Source organism: Remersonia thermophila, chromosome 4 (assembly GCF_042764415.1).
Source record: "Remersonia thermophila strain ATCC 22073 chromosome 4, whole genome shotgun sequence".
NCBI classification, from domain to species: Eukaryota; Fungi; Ascomycota; class Sordariomycetes; order Sordariales; family Chaetomiaceae; genus Remersonia; species Remersonia thermophila.
In genome coordinates this window covers 1,400,749-1,423,922 of record NC_092220.1, presented here as the reverse complement: position 1 = coordinate 1,423,922, position 23,174 = coordinate 1,400,749, and the positions used below count along the sequence as shown (strand labels likewise).

General features: G+C 58.1%; 6 protein-coding genes and 1 non-coding gene across 7 annotated transcripts; 5 read left to right on the top strand and 2 right to left on the bottom strand.

Moving 5' to 3' along the window:
- Positions 1-553: 553 nt before the first annotated feature.
- VTJ83DRAFT_4526 (uncharacterized protein) lies at positions 554-2,319 on the bottom strand (the record flags this gene model as incomplete). Its single annotated transcript, XM_071011025.1, has 7 exons — positions 554-860; positions 923-1,090; positions 1,151-1,428; positions 1,482-1,509; positions 1,575-1,987; positions 2,046-2,112; positions 2,159-2,319. 7 exons carry the CDS (start codon positions 2,317-2,319, stop codon positions 554-556), a joined length of 1,422 nt encoding a protein of 473 aa, XP_070865976.1.
- A 5,226-nt stretch (positions 2,320-7,545) lies between these two features.
- On the top strand, positions 7,546-9,833 carry VTJ83DRAFT_4525 (uncharacterized protein; the record flags this gene model as incomplete). The annotated part of the gene is made up of 3 exons (XM_071011024.1): positions 7,546-8,604; positions 8,669-8,845; positions 8,904-9,833. The coding sequence occupies 3 exons, from the start codon at positions 7,546-7,548 to the stop codon at positions 9,831-9,833; spliced, it is 2,166 nt and encodes a 721-aa protein (XP_070865975.1).
- A 2,521-nt stretch (positions 9,834-12,354) lies between these two features.
- VTJ83DRAFT_4524 (uncharacterized protein) lies at positions 12,355-14,123 on the top strand (the record flags this gene model as incomplete). The annotated part of the gene is made up of 2 exons (XM_071011023.1): positions 12,355-13,257; positions 13,305-14,123. The coding sequence occupies 2 exons, from the start codon at positions 12,355-12,357 to the stop codon at positions 14,121-14,123; spliced, it is 1,722 nt and encodes a 573-aa protein (XP_070865974.1).
- Positions 14,124-15,007: 884 nt separating this feature from the next.
- Positions 15,008-15,798, top strand: VTJ83DRAFT_4523 (uncharacterized protein; the record flags this gene model as incomplete). Its single annotated transcript, XM_071011022.1, has 2 exons — positions 15,008-15,088; positions 15,172-15,798. The coding sequence occupies 2 exons, from the start codon at positions 15,008-15,010 to the stop codon at positions 15,796-15,798; spliced, it is 708 nt and encodes a 235-aa protein (XP_070865973.1).
- Positions 15,799-16,641: 843 nt separating this feature from the next.
- On the top strand, positions 16,642-16,756 carry VTJ83DRAFT_t105. The gene has a single exon. It is a non-coding gene; the product is annotated as a tRNA-Leu (tRNA).
- A 158-nt stretch (positions 16,757-16,914) lies between these two features.
- On the bottom strand, positions 16,915-17,547 carry VTJ83DRAFT_4522 (uncharacterized protein; the record flags this gene model as incomplete). The annotated part of the gene is made up of 1 exon (XM_071011021.1): positions 16,915-17,547. One exon carries the CDS (start codon positions 17,545-17,547, stop codon positions 16,915-16,917), a length of 633 nt encoding a protein of 210 aa, XP_070865972.1.
- Positions 17,548-18,486: 939 nt separating this feature from the next.
- On the top strand, positions 18,487-21,418 carry VTJ83DRAFT_4521 (uncharacterized protein; the record flags this gene model as incomplete). Its single annotated transcript, XM_071011020.1, has 4 exons — positions 18,487-19,088; positions 19,143-19,724; positions 19,778-20,061; positions 20,112-21,418. The coding sequence occupies 4 exons, from the start codon at positions 18,487-18,489 to the stop codon at positions 21,416-21,418; spliced, it is 2,775 nt and encodes a 924-aa protein (XP_070865971.1).
- Between the last annotated feature and the right edge of the window lie 1,756 nt (positions 21,419-23,174).

Genomic DNA, 23,174 nt, shown 5'->3' with positions numbered 1-23,174 from the left:
CAACTTGTTCGTCACATACGGAGGACGGCACCTCGAGTGGTTGCTCACTGCAGCTTCGCTCCCTGGCACAGTTGCAGTCGAATCGGGTTTATGGTGGTGATGCAATGGCCGGAGATAAGATAAAATAGCTCCACGTCCCGCGTTGCCAACCCCGCGGGTCGAGGGAGCTCGAACGGCAAAGAATCGTTTACTGTGTAACCTGGCGCCTTCGACGCTCGGCCATCTTATTCGCACTGTACCCTACAGCTTCACCAGCCAATTGAAAAAAAAAGAGAGGGAGATTTATAACTATGCAATAGACGAGAGAAAAGAGCAAAAAGAGAAAATTCGACCAAGAGCTCCTGACGTACGTACCCAGGAGAGATGAATGCCTACTGCTACATAACAAACGTGCATCCCTACAAGGGGGGGACGGGGGGACGGGGGTGCGGGGGGCGCCTTTCAGACCGTCCAATTTAACAGCCGATCTCTGGGGCTATTCAAGCTTGGGGCTATTCAAGCTTCTAGTTATTATCCAAGAGAGCCCCCTTGATCATCTATCAAAAAACATCCCCTACGCCCAACCACTCTCCTCAACCTCCCTCAACGTCTTCCGAATTCTCTCCAGCCCTGTCTCCAACGCTTCCCGCGACACGGTGTACCCGAGTCGGAACCAACCGAGCTCTTCCGTAGCGAACCACGTCCCCAGCGCGATATTAACGCCGTTCTCGAACAACCGGCGACCCAGCTCAGATTCCCTGTGCCGGTATTTCGCCTTCTCTTCCTCGCTCAGCCCGTGGAGAGACAGCTCGCCTGGGGCCACCTCGGCCTTCCCGGTCAGGTACCGCCGGAGGTCGATCCAGATGAACATGCCGGCGTTTCTGTCATCGTGTTAGCTGGCGGAGCGTTTGCGGAGGTGAAAGCATTCAGGAGGGGGTCATACGTATTGTCGTGGTGCGGGATCCCGAACTCGTCCAGCCGCTGCGTTGTGAAGGCGTACTGCTCCGCCAGCCGCTTCTGGTTGGTCTCGAGGAAGTTGCTGGTGAACGCCTCATCTTCCAGCATCGCCGCCCAGGCTTCCTGGATCAGGTACGGCGGCCACGCAAGCATGCTGATGCCACTGTGTGAGTTTCATGTTCCTGCTGTGGCCGCTATGGTCCTCTTCACGTACCTGGTCGACGCGATCGCGGCCTGCAGGCCCTGGTTCCTGCTGTAGAGCATCCCCAGCCGCAGGCCGTTGGCGCAAAAGTCCTTGCTCGCTCCGTACAGGACGTGGACGAGCTGCGAGTCGATCCGGTCGGCCAGGTCGAGGCTGAGTATCGATACAAAAGGAACCGGGCTGCGAGCCTTGGGGTTCTGGAAGACCGACTTGGCGTAAATCTCGTCGCTGATGAGGTGGAGGCCGTGGCGGCCGCAGAAACTGGCGATTTCGAGGAGGGTTTCGGCAGGCTGGCGAGAGTTAGCCGTGTCCAACATTGGCTGTCGCATTGGGGAAAACTTGCATAGCATCGTCCGAGAGGGTTATGAGGACTGGTGGCCGACAACGGTTAGCGAACACCAGAATCTTGGGAGCGTCCGGCTTGGCCGCCACTCACTTGGTGACGAGAACCGCCCGGACTTTGATCCCCTTGTCCTTGGCGCCCTCGAGAGCCGCCTCCAGCGCTTTGGCGTTCATGACCGGGTCAAACACATCGTCAAATCCGCTATATTCTTTGAGCTTCTGGAACTCCAGCGGCACGATGACGCCGTGGGCTCGGGTCGGGATGTCGACAGAAAAGCCCGAGTAGAAGGGCTGCGGGATGATGATGCCTTCTCCCTCATTGAGGATTGCCCACGCGAGGTTGTCGACCACCGAGGTGACCCCAGTCAAAACGAGAATGTCTTCGCCTCGAACTGGCTCGCGGGGTTGAAACCCAGAGTTGAGGAACGAGGCCAGCGCTTGCCTCAGCCTGGGGGATCCTTTCGGTCCCGAGCCGTAAGTCAGGTGGCTGATCGGGTTGACGGCGGTCTACATTGCAAGACATCAGCACTGTCATTCCATGACCTTGTTGCAGAAAGTTCCCTACGTTCTTCGCCATAAACTCAACAACCTCTCGATGCATAAGGGCATTCTCGGCCACACCCAGATTCACCCTGGTCTCGTCAGCAATTGTCCATGGCTGCTTGCTGGCGGACTCACAATCCATCGGGAGTGTCTGGGGTCCATGGGTTTGCCAATGACTTCTCAAAGCCCTCCCACTGCCTCATGTGAACAAAGTTGTGTCCTGCCCTGTCGGCGATGTGGAAGCTGGATGCGGCATCCTTAGCCGATGTGGTCTTGAGGAGTGGGACGCTCGACATCGCTATCTTCGGTCGTAGGTAGACATAAGATCAAGGTCTCACGATAGGGTGTGGGATCACCAGTCTGGCTGTTGAAGAAACACGATGTTGATTCAGGCCGCCGCTAGTTTGGAGATGCTTGCAGGCCAGTATGAGTCAGGCGGGACGCTGTGGATCACATCCGAATCCTCGGTCCGGCGTCACATCGTGACATCGGGCTGGCGGACTGGACTGTTTATTTGTAATATAGCATTCCGTTTGAAACATACTCGATCTTTAACATCGCCGTCTGTTGGCATCCTCAGAGGTTGGATGCTGGCTTGCGAGCACTCGGATCATCTGTCATCCTGTCACACCCTCGAGTCTGGTGACAATGAACGAAGGTAAGGAATGGCACACACAAACCACCCAGTTGGGAACTCCATTTCGGTCGGCACAGTCGGGAAAACACCGATGGAACCATGTCATTAGCTAAAGCCTGAGGGCCGACTTCTTCCAAGTCTTCCGGGCTATCCACTGTCGTCAAGCGGCATGGCGAGACGCACAATCCATACAAAGACGTCCAGGTTGCACAACCTTCCCCTCATCATGCTCGTCAATGACGAGAAATTCCACAACCTCCCCCCCCAGCAACTCCGTTTCAAGTGGATGCTCTTCCTCACATCCCGAGAACAAGCTCGAGATTGCAATGAAAAGACGGTGGTTCGCGTCACCCGGAGGCAGTGTAATACCGGGGACACTAGCTCAGCGACATGGACAAGTCCAGAGGTCGACCGAGCGGTGACAAAAATTGATTTAATCCATAAATCTACTCCGTAGAGTAGTTTCAGAGATTAAACTGAAAAGAACAGATACTACACTTGATCTAAGCCAAAAGGCAAAGAGAGCTGAGAAAAGAAGAAGAAAAAGATTCTAAAATTTTGGGGGGGTCAAGCGGTATATATAGGCACCCAATGTGGCCTGTGCGCCCCTGCAGACTTGCAGAGCCCCACCCTTCATGACGTGCGTGCACAGACCACCTGTCAGGCAGATCCCCCGCTTTGCCTGGTGCAAGCAGCCACAAGTGGCACGCCGCGCCACGTTGAACTTCCAAACAAGGCAATTTGTTTTTGGTCCCCTTTCTCCTGATATGCTCAATCAAACGATAGAAGCCGCTGGTCTTTGCGCGGTTTGGAGATGCCAAGTATTCCTGTACATCTGGTTTATTTTAGACTTTTGCTCTCCAACGCATGTATTGTCATGATTTCCTTGGCCAAAGAACATCTTAATGGCGTATCCAGACAATGTATCGCAGCCTTCATCCAAATGCTTTCTACCTTTGTCGACAAATGGGGCGTTAACAACATACATCACCAGCTCACAAGAACTCGGTTATGACTGCTTTGGTATTTTTTCACTAGAACCATGCCGTGTCGCTCCATCATTGACCAGAGGAAGTTCTTTTGCATATACAGAACAAAGAGATCTCCTAATCCTTTTCATTACCCTCGTAAATATCCTTTACCCTTCGTATCTTTACGAATCTCTCTTCTCCCTTGCTTCTGATATCGACTAGAATCCTTGAACAGCATGGGAAATCTGTCACTCCTCTTGACTTTGACTAGTTTGAGAAGGGATTGGCCAGGCCACAAAACCTGCTTGCTGGAGAGAGGAGAAAAAGCACGAAACATGACCTCCTCCACCAGCTTACCTTCTATATAACTTCTTCCCTCCTTCGGCCGCGGTTGCCATGGGACCCCAAGACTCTCTGCAAGAGCTGTTACACGACCAGAATCACTGCCCAGAACACCAAACCAAAGCACCACAGCGAGCAGGGCACTCATCTCTCAACTGCCTAGCAACAGGGAGGTCCTTTGTCTTGTCCTCCTGCCATCCCGCTCTTCTAGGTGGATTGACGTCAAACAGCCATGATGGCAGAAGAGCTTGAAAGGCAGGTCCACAACAAGACTTCTAAGTCTCGTGCACGCTACGCGAGGCCTGAGAGATGGGTGAGGCCGCTGGATCTACCCCGACAGAACGCCTGTTCTAGTTCTGCTGCGCATAATCTCGCAAATGCTTCCGGTACCCGAGTTTCCGCAGTCGAGACGGCACAGCCCATCAGCCAGCCTTGTTCCGTCAGCGCGGTCAGGGGCTCCTTGATCCGGCCGAGCTGTCGCTTCCCTTCAACATCTGGCGACTTACTACCTGAAACTTCGCCAGCCAAACAGCAGTGGATGGATGTTCTCTCACGCGCAGCAGACGGGGACCTCGCCACCGATTCTCGACAGCCTGCTACGGACTCTACAGCCATGATGCAGTCCCCGCCTCATTTCTCGCCAGCGTCCCTAGAGAACGATCCGGTTTTGGTAACGCCTGTCCACATCACCCACGAGACCCCTGGCACCTGGAGCACTCGGTCCTTGTCTCCGTCTTGCCCCAGGGCTGCGGAGTCTCCATCACCCGTCCCAGGGTCGCTGCTCCGAGGACAGCACTGCCAGCCAGTTGACCACAGCACCGTTACTTTGACGGTCCACCTCGGCATCGCATCCCGTACCTTCTATCATGTGTCTCCTTTTGTTCTGGACGCGTTCACAGCCTGGAAGCTGGTCAATGGCCGTGTTCCAATCAGCAACCCTCCGTTCGTCAATGTGGCATACACCGAGGAAGTGTTCTACGTCACCCTGTCGGGCCTCCTACCCCCACGCATGCTTTTGCCGCTGGCGGATGATGCGGGTTATCCTACCATACCATCGTTGGAGGAGATGGAGGAACATCTGGACGCGCTGGAGGCGTTGTTGGGGATTATGCATTTTCATTATCGGAGGAAGAGTTGTCCGGGGCATCCGGGCCCTGTTTCCCGCCACGGGGAGGAGGTGAGCACTCACGATGAGGGTCGGGCTCGAGGTGACGACGGCAGTCAGGAGTCAGTGGAAGGGGGTGCAAGCGGAAAAAACATCAACAGCCGCAACGGCAAGATCGATGGCAGTGACATCAAAGATCCCGTTCTCTCCATTATCCACCTCTGGCGACTGGGGGGTCTTCGCAACGGGCTACTTTTGGACGAGCGCTGGCTCTCCTGGATGCGGAACAAGTGCATGGGATCGTTTGTGGCGAGGTTGGGGACGGTGGAAGGGGAGATGGGGAGCGGATGGCCGCCGCAGCCCAGGAACCGGAATGAAGACAGACTCCAAGACGATGACGACGAGGATGAGGACCACGACGATGATATGCAGGACGAGCTGGTGATGGAAAGGGCTCTCAACGTATGTCTAATCTTTGGCTGGGAGAAGGAGTTCTGCAAGGTGGTGGAGCGGTTGGCGTATGTTTGCTCGGTGGACTGGGACAGGGCTACGGGCGAGATGAGGCTGATGAAGCCGGACGGGAGCGCGATTTCGATCCCCGTTTGCGGGATGAAGACGGTTGGTGCGTAGGAAGATGGTTGCTTTCTCTTCGTCTTTGCCTTATCCTTCTCCTTTGCTGTGTTTTGTCTTGTTGCCTTCCGCCCATGAACTCTCCTTGCTAACCAACGTCTCATTCAGAAACTATCCTCGCAGCACGCGACGAAGTTGTTCACCATGTCTGCGCCAAAGCAAAGTCCTCCCTGCTTACCTGGACCTCCCGCATCGGGCAGCGGCCCTGCGCCAACGCGACGTGCAACGCCAACCGCATCGCCTGTCTCAACGCGTTCCTCTCGTCTACCGGCCTGTACCCTTCCCGCAGCAACACCCTTACTCGGCCCCTGCGCGAGATTGTTGACGCGCTGAAGTACATTGTAGCAACCGATGCAGAGCTGATGGCCCTGGCTCCTGAGCAGAATGCCGATGGTGGTTTCGAGGATCGCCGGACACACCAGGCTGTTGTTTCTTCTCTGGGAATTCCTTCCTGGGCCATGCGCTTGCGCGAGATGTATGGCGGTACGTGCGTGAAATGCAACGACTTTACGCCGACGAGCATGCTGTTTCCACTGGAGGATCTACTCAGCGACCTCTCCATGGAGGTTCAAACTCGGCTTAGCGAGTATGTACAGCCTTGGGGTACTGTGCCCGTGGCTTGAAGGGGAGGATAACAGGGACAAGGAAGGGCTGTCAGAGATGAACAGGCCGACGGGTGTGAAGACATGAAAGACAAACGGCTGGGGGAAGGGAGGAGAAGGCCAAAGGAGCGATCCCAGGGAAACGATCATGGACGAGGACAGTCTTGCACTGTCGATGCGATTGAGCTGGGACTCCACACGCTGAACCACGCTAGTACGCATGCTCTCTTTCTGAGGGCCTGCATTGCCCAAATTCGCTTCTCTTGACCCCAATCTTGATCGGCTTCATAGCCCCTGGTCAGAACCAACATAACGTCACCTGCGCTGTGTACAAGAATTAAGTCACACCTGACTTTGGCCGGAGTGCTTCATGATCAAAGTATTCTGATCTAGTTATTCCAGCAACTTCGCAATCTCTTCTACGAAGCAAGTAGAAACCTGAGAGAATACTGAGGATTCGAGTAATGTAGGACACATTGTCTCGCTCTCACCAGGATCGCTGCCCGGAGGTGGTGTGCTGAGGTGAATGTCATCTTTCCATTGTCGGCTGCAAACACCAAGCACTGCCTCACATCTGCAAGTTGCGCGTACACCACTTTTTGAGCAAAACGCAGGTAGCCAAATCGATCAAAATAGATCAAAATCGCTACAATAGTAATAGTTATTATTATACAACTGCTTTTTTTTTCTTTTCTTTTTTTTTTTTTTTTTGCTATTGGAGCCATTGCAGCCAAATCCTAGCAAAGGGAAACAAAAAGCACGCCTCTCCTCAAACCAAAGAGGAGCGAGAGGGATCTGTGAAGCTTGGTCGTTTTGCTGCACGTTTGTCATCGCTACCACCACCATTTCCAGCGTTAATTATCGCTCGAGGCACCGAGGCCTGAAGTCACATGCGCGGGGCATGTTGTGAGGGAGCGGCCAGGGATTACGAACAGTGGGATCTGAAACAGCAGCTTTGAATGGCACGATGCGGCGCGGCGATGCTCAATCACGCCTAGCCGCTGCGCTAAGACGGCTCGGCGTCTCAGCTCCCCCCCCCCCCCCCGCGAGGCCTCGATCTGGATGCACGGCAACGTTAGTTACTGTGTATATGAGGTCATGAGGGCGCTTGCTTCCCTCGATTCCGTGCCATCAGCTCTGCATCGGCGTCGCTGAGCTCCCAGGAGTTCGCGGACAACCGCAGAATTGACATAGACATCGCCACGGGGTGCCCTTCAAAACCCGGCCGACGCAGGATGCCGATCCGGGTCAAGTCGCGCGTCCCCCAAGGCGGCGCGGGGCCCCTCCGGACGCCCTCGCCGCAGGGTCGCCTTGTCCGCGCCATTGACGTCGAGCTCCCAGACATTGCCGACGACGACTGCTTTCGCGTGCTGGTCAAGAAGCTGTCGGTATACATCGCCAAGGCGGTGGAGCTCCCGGTGACGTTTGAGCAGCTGAGGACCACGAGCGCCGGCGACGGTTTGCGCGCGCTGGTCGATCACCTCGGACGCAACTGCACCCACCCGGCCATCGTCAATGCGCTGCTCGCCTTGAAATGGCACTACGGCGCCGCCACCGAGGATAAGGGCTTGAACGATGCCCGCGCCAACGCGTGCGAGATTGTCGCTTGGAGGTTCCTTACTCATCTCTCCGAGAGGGAGGTGGTGGACTATTGCCTCTACGAGATCCCGGACCCCAAGGTCGCCGATGATGAGGGGGCGACCCCCACGGATGAGGAGGCCGCTGCCGCGCCCGACGAGCGCACCTCGCTGCTCGGCCAGGCCTGCTCCGTCTTCACCCCGTCGCCGTCCGGGAGCAACAAGCGCAACCTGCTGCTGCGTTCCATCTCGCGGCTCACCATGAGCATGACGGCCGATGACGACGATGACGAGGAGGAGGAGGAGGATCCCACGGCCCACTTCGCCAACCTCAACGCGCTCGAGATCGCGGCCATCGCGAATGCCAAGTGCTTTCTCAGCCAGAATGTGGTGCAAAAGATCATCACGGGCATCTGGAACGGCGACATCATCTTCTGGGATACCCTCTCGGTGCACTCGGTCAAGAAGCCCCGGTTTTACAAACCGTCGACCGCCGACCCCTTCTCGCGCCTCCGCGTGCCCAAGTATCTCAAGTCGTTTGAGGTGCTCTTCTTTGTCAGCTTCCTGTTCCTGTATTATTCCGTCCTCATGGAACGTGATCCGACTCGTTTTACGACGCTCGAGGTCTTCCTCAACCTGTGGCTTGCTGCGTTTGCCTATGACGAGCTGAGCGAGTGGATCGATGCCGGTTCGGTATTCTACGCCACTGATGTTTGGGTGAGTGGCGCTGTCTTCCGGCGGTTCGCTCCACGCGGGGCATGCGATGAACTGACGTTCCCAGAACGTTTTTGACGTGTTCATGATCGGCATCGGCTTCACGTACTTTATCTTGCGGGCCGTCGGGCTCAAGAGCCACAACGCGCATCTTGTGGAGCTCTCGTTTGATGTCTTGGCCCTCGAGGCCCTCTTCATGGTCCCCCGTGTCTTTTCCATTCTCAGCCTGAGCCCTTACTGGGGCGTAAGTGCTTCCCCTCCCCTCTCAACGATGCTGACGTTGAGATGCTGACGGTCCTCAGACTCTCATCCCGTGCCTCAAGGAGATGGGCAAGGACTTTGTCAAGTTCATGGTTCTCGTCGTTGTCATCTATTTCGGCTTCCTCACCACTTTCTCCTTGGTCGGCCGCGACTCGTACTCCTTTCACGACATGACAGGATTCCTAACGCGTATCTTCTTCGGCTCGAGCGGAGTCGGCTTCGACATCATGAACAATATCGACCCCGTCTTCGGCCCGCCGCTCATGGTCGTCTTCATCATCCTCAGCTCCATCCTGCTCACGGGCTCGCTTACCGGTATGCTCTCCAACAGCTTCTCGCGCGTCATCACCCACGCACGAGAGGAGTACCTCTACGTCTACAGCGTCTACGTGCTCGAGGCCTCAACGAGCAACCGCCTGACGCACTTTTACCCGCCCTTCAACCTGCTCCCCCTCGTCATCTTCAGGCCGCTGCGCCTCGTCATGCCGGGCGACACCAACTTCCGCAGCGCCCGCATCTTCCTGCTCAAGGCGACCCACCTCCCCATCGTTGCGGCCATCGAGTTTTACGAGTGGCTGTGCGGTACCGCCGGCAAGGGCACCCAATACAACGGCTTCCGCGGGCCGCGCTACGCCACCATCGCCAGCCACAACCTGGCGGCGAGGAAGCAGCGCCACCAGCAGCACCACCTGCAGCCAAAGCCCTCCTCCGGGAACCTGGCGGCGGCGCCCGGAAGCGAGGTGGGCATTGACAACCTCGAGCCGGGGCCCTCAACCACCCGGGTCGTGCCGCACGAGCGGTATTCCCAGGCGTTCGGGGATCCATCTGCGGATATGGAAGACCGCATTGCAGAACTGACGGCCAAGATTGACCGGCTGACGGAGCTGGTGGTGGCTCTGCAGGCTCAGCAGCAGCAACAGAAGCAGCAGAGCGGGCAGTCGGAGGATGCCGGTGATGCTGGAGATGCTTGAAGAGCGGCCTGCGCGATTTTGACGTTTTCTCTAGGATGACTTCTTACATTCTGGCATGATCGGGAGTTGCGCATTGTTGATGATCTTTCACGGGTGTATGGCATTGGTTTTGCTACGTATTTGTCATGGCTCGATCGACCGCCCGTTGCAAGGGCTGGAAAAGCAGGGACAGATGTAGGTGGAGAACAGGCATGTTGTATAATATCCTCCGGGCGAAAGGGGGTTGAGCGCCGGAGGGATGGCAGACAGGAATCCGAGAAGTCTAGCTCTGTAACTTGTTCACCTCGCTCGAAAATGGTTGATAACACACTTCGCTCAGGAAGGGGGCCTGCTTTCGCATTCTGTCCTCCCTGGAGGCATCCTCCATCTGCGAACCTGCACCAGTGCCCTCGTGTGTGAGAGCGGGAGCAGCATAAGACAAGGTAATGTATTTAAGAGAATTCGAGGAGACGCGTGCATCTACTCCGTCAACGTGATCGCGTTGGTGAGCGTTGGTCGTTGATATTTGTCAATCTCGAAGTGTCACCGCTGTTTCACCGGAACAGCTTGGAATTTCCCCTCCTCCCATATGGCCTGGCGCCTGCTGAGGTGCACTGGACGGTCATCGGATGATTTGGCTTCCAAGTTCGACTCAGCATCCACGCCAACGTATGAGGCAGCGTGAGGCGCGGTTTGATAAGCAGAATCCCCGGGCCACCGAGTGAAACAGCCGTTCCAGGGCCTTTGGACAGAAGAAGGTAGAGTTGCGGGTTCGACCCATTGGCTTTTTCTTGTTAACAAAAGTCTGCAGTCAATTCAAGGTCTCAGATGTCCGACAGCACTCGGTCATCCCAGCTTTCACACCTGAGGCTGGAATCCTTCCCGATTTGGAAAAGGTTCAAGTAACTACACACTAAATTAATACACCGTACGTGACAAATTAGCGCCTGGGTCAGGTACCGTACGGCGCTTCGTCTCCGGGCTGAGACGGATCCGGCGGCTGGTGGGGCACCGCCACGAGGCTCTTCGAGGACGGGATGGTGGAAGGTCCGCTAAAATTGGAAACTTGACATCTCCCTTTAGTGTACGGTCGTAACTACTGGTAACTAGCACTCTGTCTGTATTCCGTCCATTGTTGACCCGGCAGAACACCAGAACACATCCAATGGATGGATTGGGAAATACCAACGACACCTCAGGTTGGGATGAGAACATTAAACCTTGGAGCAGACCAGCTCGGATTTTTTTTCCGTTGGCACCCCTATCGTTCTACTACCAAAGCCGAAGAAAACGACCCACCGTGGTAGTGTAAACCTCGAATGCGCCGGAGGATTTTCCTGCCCGGCCCAGCGGTCCAGAGCGGAACTTCTGCAACGCAGGGATGTTTGGGCGGGGGCAACCCACCGCACGCCGTGCTTCGCCTCGCCAGTTCGTCAGTCCCGATGTTGCGCTGACCTGGCCGAGCTCTCGGGGAAAAGATGGTTGGTGATCGGCCAGGCTCTGCACGCTTCCCTAGGTATCACCCAAAGAGCCGACCTTGAAAGTCGTTTGAAAGTCGTTGGGTAAGGAAGGCCTGGAACTCAGAGGAGGGTTGCGCATCAGATCCTGGTCTCCCTTGATGGAGTTCTTCACGTTTGAGGCCACCAAAAACCAGGTTCAAGGGGTGGCTACCCACTACGGCAGGGCCCGGCGCCCGCAACGCGGACGTGCCAACGATGGGTCGTCAACGTTAACTAACGGAACGTTCATGCCGCCAGGGGAACCTGGACTCTCGGATCAAGATCCGGCTCCCGTCATCGACCTCGGGCTCACCTACAAGGCTCATGATGGGAGGGAAAAGTCACGACGGTTTTTTTTATTTTCTTTTTCTGCTGCCTGTGCAGGCCTGTCGCTTGTTGCATCCCATCGTCTGAACATGCCATGGGGCAGCCCCTGTGTTTGGAGTGGCTTCAAGACTCAAGTCTGTCCGGGTTCTTGGCCTCACCTTTCACTCCTGACGTGCCGACGGCCAGATCCACCGTTGGACCACGCACACGTCCCCACGGCGTCAGCATCGGGTTTGCATCCCTGTCGTCAGGGTCTCGGCTGGGGCTGGGTTTCGGTTCACACATGAAGACTTGGCGCAGGCTGCGCGGGGGCAAGACGTCAGCGTTGTTGAAACGTCGTGAAGCCCGCCGGCAAAGGGTGCAGGCGCAGGCGCAGGCACAGGCGTCGGCGCAGACCTGGAATGTGACCTGGCTGTGCTGCTCCGTCGCCCCCATTGCTCGGTTGCTTGCGCTTGCTTCGTCGTTGGCGCCCTCTTCGCATTCCTGCCGGAGCCGACCCGGACAGATCAATAGATGCAGCATCATCTCGCATTTTAGCTTTGGAATCCCCCCGTCCAGCCTAGTAGGTACCTAGGCACGCCCGTTCCTGGGGCCTGACGTTGGCCATTGCAGGAAAAAACGCAGCCAGCCGTCAGCGTTCCATTTCAGCCCACAGCGAACGCCTGCATCGGCGCTGAGCGCCCCAAGACCACAGCTGCTCGAAGCGCGCCTGTTTCATGACCATGAGGGCCGACATGCTCGACCGTCTGCCGCGGCCGACGGCGCTCCTTCTCGTGTCGAGCATCCTCCAGCTCACCAGCGCTCGCACGGTACCGAAGTTACCGAGGAAAACACCCGAGCCCGCGGCAACAATACCGCATCGCCTTCTCAACGTCCAGCCCTGGCCTCTCCGGCCAACCCCTCCGCCCGGAGCGCGCCTCTTGGCCTTCCGCCGCCGGCAGCTCGAGAACAACACGATATGCGGCTACATCGGAGGAGACGCGGCGTTGCCCGCGACGTGCGGAGCCGGATCGCACTGCGTGGTGGACACGGAGCATAACGTTGTAGGCTGCTGTCCGGACGGCATCGGCTCTTGCACCACCGGCGTTTTTACGGGGTGCGTCGACGCCAACAGCGGGCCGCAGACCGAGGTCAACCCTTATATCTACAGTTGCACCGGTTCCGACGTTTGCTACAGGAACGTCTTCGAAGGCGGTTACTCGCAGTTCGGCTGCGGGACGGCGAGCGACCTCGCCGCCACGGTGCTGAACAGCGCCAGCGGTGCGACGGGAACTCTGGCCCGGCCTACCGTGAGCGTCTCTCTCACAGATTCCGTCAGTACCTTGGCCGAGCCAACCACTCTCGGCACCATCTCATCAAGCAGGACGAGTTCGTCAACGTCAACATCTTCTTCATCACCATCTTCTTCTTCTTCTTCCTCCTCCTCTTCAGCTTCGGAGTCATCCACATCAACAAGCGACAGCCCGACGGCAGCCACGTCAGGCGCCACGGCCCCCTCCTGGACCGAAACGTCAAATTACCGCACCGGTGCCATCGTAGGCGGCACCATTGGCGGGCTCGCCGTGCTGATCGCCCTCGTGGCGCTGGCCTTCTTCTTCCTTCGCCGGCGCAACGCCAACGTGCGCCGTGGCCCGGGGCCTGGCGGCATCCGCAACAAGGTGATCAGCCCGCCCCAACCCGGCCGCGGCACGGGCTTTGCGGCCCTCTCGCCCGAGGACGCGGACGCCTTCGAGACGGGACCCCCGGCCCCGCCTTCTACCACGACGCGCCGCCACAAGCGCCCATGGCCGCCGCGGCGTACGGCCCTGGCGTTGTGCCTCAGCACCCCGCCGACCGCAGCCGCCTCCCGCCCCTGGCCACCTCCTCCGCTCCGCGCATGCCCTTCCAGAACGAGCCATCCCCTGTCGAGCAGCACGACCCCGAGAACCCCTTCGCCTACGGCGCCTCGGTCGTCTCTCCGTCGTCCTATCCGCCCTACTCCGCCGGCGTGGCCAGCGGCCTGAGCGACCCCTCGCCCATGCAGCACTATCCCGGCCCCCACTCCGCTTTCGGGTCGCCCTACGCGGCCGGCGGCGGCCTGCTCAACGGGCTGAACCCGCTCCTGCTGAACCGCGGCGCCGAGCGGCACCTGGAGAGCGACCAGATCCCGCTCACCAGCGCCCCCGGCGGTGTCGGGGACCGCGAGGGGGGTGACTTGTCGTACGGGTACCATGCGGCGCTCGGGAGGATCGGGGAGGAGGAGGAAGAAGACGACAATGGGGATGAGCGTGCCGCGCGCGCCTGGAATGCCCGAAACCCGGGGTTCGGTGGCGCGGGGTATAGCGATCGCGCTCCCGCGGGGACGGCGTTGAGCAGCTCGTCGATGGGCCAGTATCAGCAGCAAGAGCAGCCGCTTGGCGAGGGCGTGAGGGAAGGGGGGCCAACGGAGGGAAGGCCGCTCTGGCAGCAGAATCGTAGGCAGAGTCGGAATCTGATGTGGATGTAGAGAGAGACGGGCATCCGGCGCTTTCTCCCTCATCCTTCATTCTTGGTACGGTCCATCACCTTGTCCATTGCTGCTATGGGAAACCTGTCTACCCTGGCCTTGGCGAATCATGGGCGCAGGGCCTCTCCGGTGTGTGTACATCTTCTGCGTATGCTACACGCTCCGTCCTACCGGACACCCGCTCCGCTCCCAAGGCTGACTGGCCTTCTGGGCCCGGACCCACGCGTCGTTGCGGGCCTATAGCAAGGCGAGTCCCCGTCGGTCTTGGGGTAGGACATGCCGCGTCCCGGGACTGGAGCATAGAACGTGGCTGCTATCTCGGAGCGGTTGTTTCATCATGGCTCTGGCAACACGAGTCAGGTATGGTGCAATAATGATTGGATGCTGGATAGGTTCTCGGATTTTATTTTTTTTTCGTGCGTCGTCGACCTGGGTTCGGCTCCCGGTGTGACGTCACTCAACCGTTCCAAGCTTACGGGGCGGGAGACCTGTGATACGTTTGCCTCATCCTGGATGTTGGGCAAGCCTCCGAATAGCTGGAAGACCAGTGGAAGCAATGAACAATGAGCAAGTTCTCCTCAGTAGAAAGCTGCTGGGTCTTGAGAAGTCGCACAAGGTGGCCTTCGTCTATGCCATGAGCCTTGCTGAACGGGCGGATGTGGTTTGACATCTTCCCAAGCTCCCATCGTGAGTCCCGTCTATAAGAGGTGGAGAGCCACAGGGAAACGACCTGGCCAGAACAAGTTCGTCTCATCTGGGCTCGATCTATCCGCCTTTTTCTTTTCGCACGCATCACCCTCAGCCTCGTCATTTCATCATTGTCGACTCGCACCCACTCGCACCACCTCCCATCCCGCCTTTCCTCCTTTCGACTCACCCTCAACATGACTTCCCGCAAGGTCCTCGTGGTCCTCACCTCCCACGGCAAGCTCGGCGACACAGGCAAGCCCACGGGCTGGTACCTGGTACATCCCCTCCCCTCTCGCCGCACCCGTTCCCAACCTCCATCGCCAAGCTAACCTCGCCTCCTCCTCCCGGCACGAATCAGTCCGAGCTCGCCCACCCCTTTGACGTCTTCACCAGCCACAACTTCGCCATCACCGTCGCCTCCCCCCTGGGCGGCGCCGCCCCGCTGGACCCCTCCTCCATCGACGCGGCCGCCGACGACCCCATCTCCCGCTCCTTCCTCTCGGAGCAATCCGCCCTCTGGGAATCCACCACGCCCGTCGCCTCGCTCCTCCACCGCGGGGTGGCCAACGGCTTCGACGCCCTCTTCTTCCCCGGCGGGCACGGCCCCATGTACGACCTGGCCGTCGACCCGGCCACGCAGGCCCTCGTGGCCGAGTTTGTGGCCGCCGACAAGGTGGTGGCGGCCGTGTGCCACGGTCCGGCGGCGCTGGTCGGGGTGACGGTCGACGGGACGCCGTTCCTGAGGGGAAAGGCTGTGACGGGGTTCTCGGACGAGGAGGAGAGGGCGGTGGGTGCGGACGGGGCGGTCCCGTTTGTGTTGGAGCAGAGGTTGACGGAGCTGGTCGGGCCGGCGGGGAGGTATGAGAAGGCCGGCGAGAACTGGGGGGAGAAGGTGGTGGTGGATGGGAAGTTGATCACGGGGCAGAACCCGGCGAGCGCGAAGAGGTTGGCAGAGGAAATTGTGAAGGCGGTTGCTGGCCAGTAGATGAGGATGACATGGGATGGGGGGATGAGAGGTCGGCGGTTCGGGTTGGGTAGCAACAATGGAAAATCGGCTCGACGAGCTTGGTTCTGCAGAAAAGCCTCTGGCAATAGGCGGTCATGTTGTTGAGGTCTTGACGATGGACAATGAGAAACTATGAAGCCCACGTTTCGAAAAGGTACATCATGACCCAAGGTGCCTGGATCGTTTGGCTTACCAGATCAGACCCGACTTCCACGCAGATTCCGAACTCCCGACTGCAGCGTCATCGGGTTGAACAAGGGTGAATCGGCCAAGCCAATATGTGAACGCTGCAAGACCAGAGTGGTTTCATCCCGGCGCTTTTTGTTTGTTACGACCGATATCATGGCCAGCCGAGCCGGACCGGATCAGTTCTTCATGGTAAACAACATCTCGCCAGCAGCGCCAGCAGTGGTATGCAATCGTTTATGAGAACGCCACTGCATCATTCATCTACACCGTACGCAGTACTGCAGTAGAGCCTAACAATCAAGCCTCCTAGCATCCGATACCCACGCCTCTGAGACAAGTTGTCAACTTGAAACACTCGGTGCACTGCGACCCAGCGAGGCTCAGGTAATACAGCAGGTATGGCGATCTTGGACTTCGTAATGAGCCAATTGAGCTCTCTCGCCGGAACAACAACTACGCGAAAACACGTCCTGCTCAGTCAGCCCACACAGTTGACCCAAACTTTCATGCGTGTTGGGGCGTTGACATGAACGCTGGACGCGTCGTCATCGGCGCTTGTCGCATGTTTTGTGTGGGTCGCGTTGTGGTTGACGTTGGGACAATCCGACGGCGCTCTGCAACCAACATCCAATAGGCAAGGTGGCCGAGCGGTCCAAGGCGCCAGGTTCAGGTAAAACCTGAATTTCCAAATCTCGCGAGATTTCCTGGTCTCAGTAATGGGGCGTGAGTTCGAATCTCACCCTTGTCACAAAATTTTTGCGGATCGTTTTTTTTTGTGTGTGTGGAAGAGGAGTTGGAGGATCCATCGAGTTTTTTTTTCTTCCATTTTTTTTTTTTTTTTTTTTTGCGGGATCCAGCAGCGGGCGTTCTAGAAGCGGGGGGCAGGTACCTGCAGATGGGGTGGGGTCATCCGGCGTTCTCGTAGAGCTCAACGGCGAGACCAGGTCCAAGCTGAGGCGAAGATGCACACGGCAAACATGCCGGTTCGACACACACAACATGACAAACAGAGACAACATGGCAACTCCTGCGTCGGCTCATGCCACGGGGACCCGAAGACGGGAGGGGACGGTCTCCTGGGAGGGAACGCGGCTGCGGCTGAAACGAGTTTCCTGGTTGTTGCTCTCTTTCTCTCTCTCTCTGTGTGTGTGTGTGTGTGTGTGTGTTCCACGTGCACACTGGACGGTGAGGTTGACTCGGCGCGGGCTGGAGGCTGACAGGCAGGGAGAGCGTTCCCTTTGGATAAACCGCCGGGGAAATTGGGGTCAGATGGAATACGACAGTGCAGTACCACGGACTGGCAGACTCTGGACTGCTGGGCCGATGACGAGCGCTGGACCCTAGTGATTTCGGTCCGGCGAGGAGCGAGGGCCCCGTGTCGTTAAGTCGAGGTCCTTTGACGTTGGTTTGTTTTTTTTGGGATGATGTCAAGGCAAGAAAAGGAACCGAACAGTGGGGGAGGGTGGAGTGAATGGAGGGAGTGGGTCTCGTGGGCAAGCGATCTGCAGGCCCGAGGAACGGTCTCTCTGTCTGAAACATCAGATCGAGCCTCGCACCTTTGGATCACCGTTGGTTCGCTGGTCAAACCGAGTGGTTTGCTGCAACATGGCGTCGAGGCCAGCAACAAAGAGGAATGGCCCGACGTTGCTAGGCATCGCTGTATCGGGGCAGCAGCCGGGCCAAGCAACCCTGCGCTCAGGAACGGCGACCTGAACCAATCACAAAGCCGTCGCCGCCGCTTGTTTTATTGGACCAGCACGCCACGAGCTGCAGCTTCTCTCAATCGGGGGAGCAAGGGAAATTAAAACGCGGTTGAGGGTCAGGGGAGGTAAGAGGGAAGCACGCAGCTGGAGGAGCCTGGAAAGAGCCCCGGACGGGTTTGACTGAAGAAGCAGACGCCGGCCTGCACAAAGGCAGAGACGCACAAGAGACAGCGCATTGAGGGCAGCCACGGGTTGTCGAGGCCAATTTCTCGTTTTCTCTCCTTTGTTATGCGAGTGGCCCTTCGTTCATTACACATCCCCGTCGCCAGCGTACACAATTCTCACACACTCACACGCTCGTTACAAGTCGCTCGTTTCTTCCTTGTCACTCGTTTTGTCGCCCCTTCGCATGAAGCAAATTTAACTCTCGCGACAAGGTCCCACGTCGCAACCTGTACTGTACGCGTCTCGGCCGAGGCGTCAGCGCTTCCCCAGCTTGTCGCGTGCCTTACGCTGCCAGTCCCAGCGCCTGGCCGTCCAGGCTGGCCTTTCGGTGCCCCCGTCGTCGACTATCGAAGGGGGGCGTTGTCAAGCGGGGAGACGGGGGGCCGGATCAGCTCGAGCCTTCTAGGGTCTTGCGACGCTTGTCGCTTGATGCTTGACGCTTGACGCTTGACGCTTGACGCTTGACGTGTTGACGTGCTGACGCTCGACGCCGGTGGAGTGCGTCTCCCGCTGCCCGCCGGGCCCCGACGTATAAGACCCCCGACCGGGCATGCCGGCCAGCAGAATGATGCCCGGACCGAGGGGCAGGTCCCCTGCGTCCCGGCGTGCCGCACTGAAGCTCGGCGGCGACGCTCCCCTCCGCATCCCATATCGCCTTCGGAAGGATGCAGACTCGCCGCGGAAGACTGCAGCCGCCGATCTTGACACGGCCGCCGCCCGTTGCCACGACTCCGACTCCGCCTCCACCCCGGTGCCGGCCGCCGCCGACGCCCTGTCCCTCTCCGGCACTACCCCACCCACCAGCCCAACCATGGCCAGCTTCCCCGGCGGCGCCAAGTCCATGACCCCCGAGTCAAAGCCCTCCCGCCCCCAGCTGGTCCTCATCGACTCCCAGGGCAAGGTGACCGCCGCGTCGGGCCGCCATGATGATTCGTTCCGCAAGCACCACCGGGGCATGGCCTCCATCGACTCCATCATCTCGTCCACCACGTGCGTCAACACCCAATCGGAGTGTAGCCGCTCCGAGTCCCGCTTGTCCCGGGATATCCGCATGGGCCCGGAGGAAGAGGACGACGGCGGCGGCGACGACGACGAAGAGGGACGTCTTTCCTCGGTTCCTCGCCCCCTCCCGCCCAAGAAGAAGATCAGCAGGTGCGTATTCTCACGGCGGATAACTCTGTTGATCCATGCTCACAACCCCCACAGTCCCCAGCTTGCTCCACCAGGCCGTCTTGGCCATGTCTCCGCCGCTCCATCGGTCAACGGTAGTAGCGACGGCGATGACGTTGAAGAGGAGGACGAAGAGGCCAAGCTGGTTAACGAAATCTCATCTTGGGTCTTGCGGAACACGTTTGGCAAGGACGTGGATGATTGCCCTGCCCCCTTGCTGATCTGGGATTGCACCTATCGCTACCTTCAGGAGCTCTGGACGGCATCCCAAGGCGGAAGCCTGGGATATGTCCAGGGCACGGTGGGCGACGGCACCCCTTCCCCGCGCTACGGCGGAAGCCCGGGGTCCGGGAACAACGACCAGCCGCCCTCGGGACAACCGGGGAAGGGGAAGCGGAAAGCCGACGGCAGCGGCAGCGATGACGGCAGCGGCCTCGGCGGCCGCCGCGGCAGCCAAGGAGACGATGACCGGGACGTGTCGCCGGCATCGCAAGCGTACAGCTCCAAAGGCATGACCAACTTCAGCTGTCCTTACCGCAAGCGCAACCCCTTGCGATTCAACGTGCGGGATTATTACGTCTGCGCAACACACTCCTTTGCCGACATGTCGCAGTTGAAGTAGGTCATCGTCAGGCCCGCCGGGCACGGAGTCCCATGCTGACCTAGGCTAGGAAACACATTCGTGCCCACCACCCTCCGGTGCAGAGGAACGCCGGTCCCTTCCTCTGCCCTCGGTGCTGCCAGGGATTCTCCTCCAAGAACGCCCTGGACTCGCACCTGCGCCAGCTCGACGTGTGCCACGTCTCGTTCGACAGCGGTGGTGCGGATCCCGAAGACGGCATCACCCAGAAGATCATCGCATCCCTGGAAGCTAGGAGCCACAAGGCTAAGATTGACAACTGGAACTCTCTGTGGAGGCTGCTCTTCCCCGTCGATCAAGTCATTCCGGATCCAGGTACGTCTCTTGGTTCTCGCACGACGCGAAACATTTCTGACTTTTGGCAGTCTTCGTTCCTGTCATGGAAGTCTTCGACTTCATCTCTGAGTCCAAAAAGTTCCTTACTACTCTTAAGGATCTTCTCGATCTTCAGTATCGCCATGTGCTCGAGGGTGCGACCCACGCCATGGACATCGATGTCAAGATTCGCCAGGGTCTTGAACGGAGCACGAGCTCCATCTACACCTGGATCGAAACGGTTGTGCAGGACTGGGAGCAGCGGATCTCCGGGACCATGTCTCTCTTTACAAGCTCCGCCATCCGCCGGGCTGCCTCCAACGACAGCTGGACCTCGACGCCACAGCTCCCACCCTCGCCCGCCCCCACCCCCACCGTCGTGGCGGGAAGCGTGGGCGCAGCCACCACGTCGACAGGATCCGAAAGCCCGGGCGCAACCGCCCCGGCCGTTGCGAGACCGCCGCCGGCGAATCGGAGACGCACCAACCCTCCTCCTAAGCGGGTCAAGCGACCGGAAATCTTGCCCAAAGCTTCGGTGCCGACTCAGATTCCCGTTCCGATACAGCGGGCGCGGACCCCTCAGTCCCAATCGAGACTCCCGGGCAGCACGTTGCGGCCGTCCCCGCAGGTCCTGCCGGGCCAGTCGGTGCACAGCATGCCGTCGACCACCACGCAGGCTCTCCAACCAAGTCCGCAGTATCCTGCTGCCAGTTGGGATCATACCACCGTCGCCGTCTCCGGTGCGTACAGCGTACCCTACACGAGCCCCACGGAGGTCTTCCAGCATCCCGCCATGACGCCGACGCACTATACGTCCATCCATACCAGCCCGCTTGAGGTTGCGTCGTCTTATCTGGGGTCGGAACAGCAAGCGGCATCCATGTCGCCGGAGGGAATGCACCGCAACGAGATGGATACGCGACCGCAAACCGCAACGACGCTGAATGCCAACCGGTTCACCCTGTCCACGGCCACGCCCCGCTCTTCGCTAGCCAGTCTCAGCTGGATCCGCGACGAGCATCGAGACTCGAGCCAAACCCTGGTCGAAGCGCATCCGCCGGGTCGGTGCGGTAACATGTATTGCCCCAGCTGCAGCAAGCCTCTGGCCGAGGATCTTGTGGGCCAGCCATCGCCTGTGGGCATGCACCCCGTCACGGGCGCGCCGCAACAACATCCCGCATTCCACACCGCCGGCGCAGGGCAACGGGGGCCGTTCCACACGTCGCCTATCTCGGCGGAGGTGCACGGTCTGTCGGATCAAGTGGAGTGGTCGTTCCATGCTGCCGGGGGGATGCACGGAGCGGGAGGTGAAGCTATGTTTGGAGGCGGCCATCATGGGCCGCGGGAGGGGTTCTGAGCTCAACGGAGCAGTTGAGTGGCAGTCCCCTCATCCAGTCCGATATTTCCTTTGGTCTATTTTCGTTCGCTCATTTCAAGTCTTGTATACTGCTCTTACGAGAGAACCCAACGCATGCACACACAGGCAGGCAAAGCAATTTTGTACTAATGTAATACCAGTTGTGTGAGACCGGCTCAAACAAGGGGATGGGAGGTTGAAACCGGTGGCGCCTATAGGCCGAGAGAGAGAGAAGAGGAGAGAGGGGAGGGGGAGGGGACGTGTTGAGAGGGAGAGTGGTCAACGGCACACTGATGAGGTTATGACTGATGTGTATACCAACCGACATTCTTTTCTTGGTTTTTTTTTCTTCGGTCTTTTCTCTTCTTTTTCTATTCTGTATATATTAGATTCGTGCCATTCCAGTGCCCTGGAAGGTGGGAGGTGTCCTCCCTGCTGGTTAGATGTAATCTTAGTCGCGCGTACCCGATGGATACACGGAAGTCTGAGTGAATGGGGACGGTGGGCATGATCTCGTGAACATCGTGAGTTTGTTGGTTTCCTACGCATTTGCTGTGGAGTCTGGTCTTTTTTTAGATTCCCTATCTCTGATGAATGTGTCAGTGGTTGTCGGGTACGGTACCGGTTGCGAGCGTTCCGTGGTTGCGAAGATGTGGATATTGGGCCCGGACCTGCGGCCGCGAGCTGTGGCCGGTGTCAACATTCTCCCTAGCTACACGCCTAACAAAGGCCCGCCGCGTGGGGTCTATGTGGTTTATGTCGCATCACATACGAACATGGCGTATGGAGGGAACCCTGTCGTTGTCATTGTCTCCGTGGCGCGTGGGGAGTATCTTGTCGTCAGCCTGGACGACTATTTTGTAAACCACCAGGCGGTCAGTCAAGCGGCGGAAATAGCTTACCCCTGTGTCGACAGGAAGGGTATGACCGGACACGAGGACTGAATACCTATCTTAGCTTGTTCGACCAAGTGACCGATGAAGATCCTCTCCGAAACGATGCGTGGTTTGCTTGGTTGTTTGGGAGGAAGCCTTTGTTGCGTTGTCGTGGTGTGAACTGAGGGCGTATGTTGGGCGAGAGACTTGCTAGGAGCTGACAACTAGGGACTGGGGCTTTCATTTGTGTTGTGTATAAGGAATCGCAGCTCGAAACCTTTGGTTTCACCCAGGCATCCTCTTCGGGTCCAGGAGAGCGAGTGTCCTTGGAGCCTCTGAGTAAGGAAGATGGGCTCCCACGCTCCTGGATGGATATCTCGGTGGTACCACAAAAGAGCAGAGCTCCTGTGATGTGTCTCGCATGAACCACGTAGGGCATAGGGGTGTCCACGCAGGTCGTATGTATTGGAGATGCATCGTTGCAAAAGTCTTTTGACTATCCTGGATTTGTCCTCGAGAGACCGGTGATGAAAGACGTCACGGTACTCATGGTATTCAACATCGTTAGAGACCATCCAGTAGTCCCTATCGACTATGGAATGTTGGCAGCGCTCTTGACGTTGATCCCGGTTTCACAGCAGGCAAGTGGTTCATCCGAAGAGATCAGTTACCGTACCACACAAATGCAGACATAGTCCTCGGACTGGGGACATCTCATTATCGGAGCGACCCCGAGCCCTCAGCACGTCAGCAACCGACAAATAAGCAACGGTTTGGCTCACGACAAGACCAAGATGAATAAATTAGTTAGTCGGTTTTGTCTCACGTAATACGTAATTGTGACTTCCACTCAGCCCTACATGGTACACCCGGGATGACTT